General features: G+C 37.3%; 1 protein-coding gene across 2 annotated transcripts in view; it reads left to right on the forward strand.

Moving 5' to 3' along the window:
* Positions 1-607: 607 nt before the first annotated feature.
* The window catches only part of LOC122094176 (urease-like), a 32,589-nt gene continuing 26,882 nt past the window's right edge, over positions 608-6,314 (forward strand). Inside the window, exons 1-5 of one of the 2 annotated variants that reach the window (XM_042664900.1) lie at positions 608-1,071; positions 1,235-1,396; positions 2,440-2,611; positions 3,042-3,115; positions 5,131-5,176. In XM_042664900.1, coding sequence (XP_042520834.1) covers positions 2,486-2,611; positions 3,042-3,115; positions 5,131-5,176 — 246 coding nt within the window. In that variant the 5' untranslated portion in view covers positions 608-1,071; positions 1,235-1,396; positions 2,440-2,485. Of the gene's footprint in view, positions 1,072-1,141; positions 1,397-2,439; positions 2,612-3,041; positions 3,116-5,130; positions 5,177-6,314 lie in introns of those variants that run through there. The other variant, XM_042664906.1, reaches the window with a different exon arrangement.

Here is a 6,314-nt window from a genome sequence, read left to right on the forward strand (position 1 = left end):
ACAATTTTTTTGTTTAAAAACAATATTTTGACATAGAAATTGAAATTTTCGTTTTTAACACAAAACGTCATTTATGTTATTAGAAAAGATACCAAACGGAGCCTAACTAACAGAAAATAGATTTTTGGGTAGAAGCCAACGGATAATAGTTACCTTAATAGTTGGTACCTTACATAATAAAATATTAATAAGCAGAGTGTTCTCTGAACTGGCAGTGTAGGGCCCACCAATGTAGAGAAGAGAGTGCGGAGCGTAACCCGACGACGCGTCGCCAGCTCACAGACCTTTCTCCATAACGGAACTTTTTATCGGTAAGCTTCCATTTTTACGTTTTCGGTTTAAAATGGGTAATATTGATCCTTGGGTTAGTGGCAGAAGCGCATAGTTACCGAAAACTTATAGAAGCCAATAGCTTATCTTAACCGTTGATTGAGCTAAGAGTAATCCTAACCGTCCATTAAAGGTGGTTACAGACAAAGGCGGTTGCTTTCGTTTTTGAAACTTGTAACAAACCCAAACCCAAACCCAAACCCAAACAAACCCAAACCCAGAAGGAAAGAGAGGCGGGATAGTATAACGGCAGAAAAGCCATCAGTATTCAGGTCAGTTCCTTGGAGGCTGCGTACAAGCGCAAACGATCTTTCTTTTCTCCAGAACAAAACCCAAACTCTTTCTGATTGGAACCAAAAAACTAGCAGAAAGAGAGGGTATTCCGGAATGATTTAGAGGTAGAAACGACTAATTCGCAGAAGAGACGATGTTTCTTGACAGATGTGAAAGAACATAGAATTCATCGAATCTTAACTGTCTAATAAGGAGAAAAGAGAGATATCTGTGATATGAGTCCTTTTTCGCCATTGATGAAACAGGAAGGCGACTTCAACTGTTCGGATCTAAAATTCCAGTGCAGAATGCAACCGTGGATTTGCATTTTGGATTGGTTAAGGCTTGGAAGATTGGAATGTTCAGCTCTGCAAATCGCCCGATTCCCGTCTCTCTTCTCTTAAAGGATCGAGGGTTTGTCGAAGCAACGGTCATTAGAACTACCGAAGCAACCAGTTACCGGTGAAAGTAAGGGACTGCCCAGCTCCACTAAAACCAGATCTACGGTTGTTATTTACTTTGGCTCCAATAACTTCGCAGTGACCAGGCACCGCTACGTTTTAGCCTTTCTGTAAATCCAATATATTAGACGCAATTATTCTATTAAGTCCATGAAATCTGACGTATGCAGATGCCTGGACACTGAAGGAGATTCTGAACGAACCAGAAGCAGCAGACCAACAGATGCAGAGGATTCTTCTTCGGAGTCCATAATAGCATTTTCCACTAATTAAAGATTTAGAATAGGGTTGTGATCGCTGGATATTCTTTCCGGTCATCAGGGATTTCACTGGTGAGTGGTAACAGGATCTTGCGTGCTTCCTCTTTGTGATTTCTCATTAATATCTACTGCTCATTTGAAATATCTGAAGCTGTAAGTCAAGTCTACTTCTGTGTGGGATTTCGTTGTGGAAATTGTGAAATATGGGATTTCGTTGTGGAAATTGAGGAAGTAAAATATGGGATTTCGTTGTGGAAATTGTGAAATTGTTGTCACAATTTCTGTGTGGGTTAATTTTCCAGCGGATTACCCTAACTATCTGGGATAAAAATCTTCTGGAATATATCAGATTTGGTAGAAAAATCATCTTTTGGAAAATAGAGACATAGGAAAAACCCACCAATTTGTTGGAATTTATGAAGATGGACGTGTTCTTTTCCCATGAAAGAGGACCCAAGAATTTGGTTGCTTGAATAAAGCAGTATCTATTAATAGACATATTCTGATTTCAAGAACATCCTTTGCTGTATGCATCCCATAACGGAGGATCACATGAAGAAGAATATTCAAATAATTGAGATTCGGAGATTCTACCCGTAGTTGTAGATTATCATTTCAGGATGAGTAATGGGCAGAGATCTGTAATGGAAGCAAAATGCATGCGATGAATCTATAACTTCATGCAAATACTTCTAACTAAGGTTTTTCCTCAATGGCTGTATTCAGGAGTTCTGATCACATTCTTGACATGAGCACTTAATGGTTTTCATTTTGAGTGAATTAGCCTTTTCCATACAGTTGGGAAAACGTAATCATTAAAAAAAAGGTTGGGAAAAGGTTTTGTTGAGTTGTATTTAGCTTTCACCTACCCACACATGCTCAAACAAACACATTTGTTTGGTTGAAACACGCTGAAAACCTAGTTCAAGATTTGTTTTCACCCACTAAATGTGCACTGGTGGGGTATTTTTTTTTTTTGAAAAGATGGATTTTCTTATGAGAGACAAAAACAATGGATAGACTTATCAGTGGGAATGTTCTTTTGCTCTCCTCCATGTCTCAAATGTTATTTGACTACTATTTGTTCATTTTTTGACCCTTCGCATTGATTTTAGACTGGACTGGGGACAGTTAAAGCTCCCTCAGAGGCTACTTAGAAATATGAAATTGACTCCAAAAGAGGTAGACAAATTAACTATCAGAAGTGCTGGATTTCTTGCACAAAAGCGTCTGGCTCGTGGCCTGCGGCTCAATTGCAGTGAAGCAGTAGCACTCATAGCAACTCAGGTATGTGTTCCCTGTAATATTTTGGTGACTGTTGCACAGAACATTTTTTCTTTTTCACTTGATCATTGTAGTCTTGGTTGTGATTCTTACACAAATAGTAGGAGATACGTTGCACTCTTATCAATGTCGCTGAAATCTATATTCATGTATCACTTATATGGGTTTTTTGGCATATCCCGTCGGGCATGTTAAACTGTTGGGTCTCTTATTACCATCGGTAAATCAACTTATTGAAGTTTGCTACTTAATTTGTTGATACCATGCCGGAATTGAATAAAATGTTGGTTTGTCTTGTACAAATCTTGGAAAAGGATACTTCAATATAATTTTCTTCAACCCATTTCCAAATTTGTAGGTTTAAATCATTGGTATTGGTTTAGGAAAAACGAAAAGGTTTGATGCCTCTTTGGGGTTTTGCCATTGTCTACAGGTCCTGGAGTTCGTTTCTGATGGTGAGAAGACTGTCGCAGAGTTGATGGACATTGGAAAACAGCTTCTAGGAAGGTGGGATGTGAGATAAGCATCTGGTTTCTTATTATACTAATATTGGATATTGTTCTATACTTAATGACTTTCTTGTAATATTGTAATATTTGATCCAGAGGACAATTTGTTCTTCTATTTAGGAAAGGAAGGAGGTTTTTCCTTTAGATATCTTTCATTAGTCATCTTATACTTAATGACTTTCTTGATAGTCTTTTTATATGAACTTATTATTGACAAAATATGTTGCATGCTGACCAACCTGATGTGGATATTCTCATAATTGGTGACATCCTATGATACGAAACAGGTGCTAGATAGTCAATGATATGAAGTGGAAAATTAGGCAAATCCTTAACATAGGATTCATGGACTTGGCCATGTATCTGAATATCATAAACTTTACACTGGATCAAATATTACATAAAATATTCTATTTGATTGACTTAGCCACTATCTTGTAATTTTTATCCAAAACCTAAGGGAACACTGACAAGGGCATATAGGAAAATTATGATTGTCGACTTTGCCACCTTGACCCTTTTCTATTGGAAAAGAATGGGTTTATAATGCATATTTGTTGTTAGCTTCTCTACTGAAAAGTAGAAAAAGGAAATTAGAAGAGAAAGTCCAAAGATGTTGCTCCAGAATCTATGAAATGTCAAAAACTAGCACATGCCCCAAGGTAGTTCATTCTTTTGGACAAGTCCATGCAAGCTTATGTGATATCTAATTGCAAAGCAACTGGATATACCAACAGGAATTATTCCATCAGTTTATATATTTTTATCCTTGAAAAAAATTATGATACCTTCTAGTTCTTTTAAACATCATATTGCTCAGGCTTTGCTCTTAGTTGTATGGATTTCTTTCCCTTTCTCTCATTAATACAGAATTTGCAAATATGTTTATCGTTGATTTAGAAGGGAAGGAAAAGTATCTTTGTTACAGTTGTACTTTGGAAGCTCCCTGTTGCTTCCGCTTGTGTTTATTTGCTACAATGTCTGACAAATTTCTCACTGACGAAATATAATATAAATGATTAATACTACCTCTGGGAATATGTAGCAGTGTCTTCAAAATTTTACTTGATATATGAGTTTATATTATTTTAGAAGTTATGCATCTGGAGCTAATTACTTAAGCCGCATCACTGTACGGACTAGAGCAAAACCTGAAGTTGGTGTAAAAATTAAGTTGGCTTTTTATTATATTGATGGGTTCTATTCTGTCAATTTGTCCCAAGTTTGAAGTATTTCAACTGTGTTTTTGTTTTTTTTTTGTTACTTCAGAAGTTCTTCAGATTCTATTGAATCCTCTGTACCATAAAAGCTTGTATAGGAGCATAGTCAAATTGCAGGTGTTACAGAAAGGACAGTGATATCTTAGAGATTTTTATTAAAGCAATAGCTTGGAGATATTTACATGTCATGAAAGGATTACAATTTTTTGGGAGAGATGCACAGAATGTGGAAGACGGAAACATAGAAATATATCACAGCCTATGGGGGTATGCATACAAATTGAGCCTACATGGATTAAGGTGTAGGTTACATGGTAGGTGATTCTGAAGAAGGCGGATATATGATTCCAAACCGTGGTAAGCGTAGTCAAGGGAAAAAGCAGATAAGTAACGTCATAAGTGTTGCCTAGATCCTATTTTGAGTTAAATGGACTGAATGTGTAGGTTCTTCTCTAGGATTCTTGCTTTTTGGATTGTTTTCTAACAACACATGTATCATTAATCTGCATTACTAAACCTTAAAAATATTTTAACATGTTTAAATGTGCAATATGGTAATACTGTTTAAAAATCCGTATATGGTTGCTGCTTTTTGCATACAGCATAGCTTAAGAAATTTCTGGATGCATATAATGATGGCATCATGGCAGCTATTTTTACTATTATGCAGTGTATCATTTTCATTTTGTGATTATATACCCAATTAGGCTCCTTTTCCACTTGTTGGCCTATGATAATTTTGGTAGAATTGCTTGCTTACAGAGTCTGGAATTGTTGTCTTATTGTCCACCAGGAGGCAAGTTCTTCCAGCTGTTCCACACCTTTTGGGCACTGTTCAGGTAACAGGCTTCATAAAGCCTTGGATATGTTGAAATCTTTTGCACACCAATCATAATCTCTTCCTGGAGTCTTTTGCCTGCCCCTCCCCCCTCTTGGCCCCCCCCCCCCTGTTTTGGCTTTGGCTGTTGGTTGCCTTCTTTGGGTTCTTGTAGGCTGCTGCTGGTTTCCTTTTTGCTGGTTTTGCTTTGTCCCCCCTGGGGTTGGCTTCTCCTTGTTGGCTCAAGCCTCCCCTCCCTGCCTTTTTCCCCTTGTATTTTCTCTTCTCTTTGGGTATAAATTTATTTATTCATCCAAAAAAATAATATGGACGGTAAAAATTATTCATCCAAAAAAATAAATAAAAATATGCACAGTAAAAGCAGGTTTCTGTATCTGCTGTCAGATCTAGCCAGTAAGTTTCACAAGCGAGCTATATTTAATACTACTTTGATTGAGGAAGCACTCATGCTATGTTTCTGTTTGATAAACAAATTATCTCAGGAAAGTATGTTTAATTGTTTACTCTTTGAAAATATTGGCATTTCCCATCTTCTAGTTTTCACATTGATGGAGAACCTGGTTCCATAGAACTTATTGGGTTCTCTTAGGGGCCCACACAAGTATTAAATTGCTCAACAATTAAATGTAATGGAAAACTTGTAAATAGGATAGAGGTGGGTTATAAGTTAAAGAGAAGGGTATTACGGGGAAAGGAGGGAATATGGTGGTGTTTAAAATACTGTCACCAGCAGGTCGTCTTCAACCTAACTTGTGACCTGCAGCAAACACTGGCAGAATTACAAGATAAATCCAAAGAAGTAAATAAATAAAATCCTAATATTTTACCAGACCCAAATGGCAATTTTGGCCTGGTTCTTCGTAGGAGCTCTCAAACAAGTTCGGCACTTCGGCCTGGTCCAATGAACTTGCTGCACGACTGCATCAGACATCTTGCAGACTTTAAGTTAATTGAGTGTCTCAACTGTTCTTGGGAAAACAAAATCTGTCATCTTGTTTAGTTTGATTACAAGCTCTTCTTGTTTCTGATCATACCCCACTACTTCATTGTTCTTCTAATGGGCTTAAAGAAGAACATGACGGTATTTAATAGCTGTTCTTCGCTTGCTAGTTCTGAATTCTTCCCTCCCCCCCCCCCCC

The sequence above is a fragment of the Macadamia integrifolia genome, chromosome 2 (assembly GCF_013358625.1).
Source record: "Macadamia integrifolia cultivar HAES 741 chromosome 2, SCU_Mint_v3, whole genome shotgun sequence".
NCBI classification, from domain to species: Eukaryota; Viridiplantae; Streptophyta; class Magnoliopsida; order Proteales; family Proteaceae; genus Macadamia; species Macadamia integrifolia.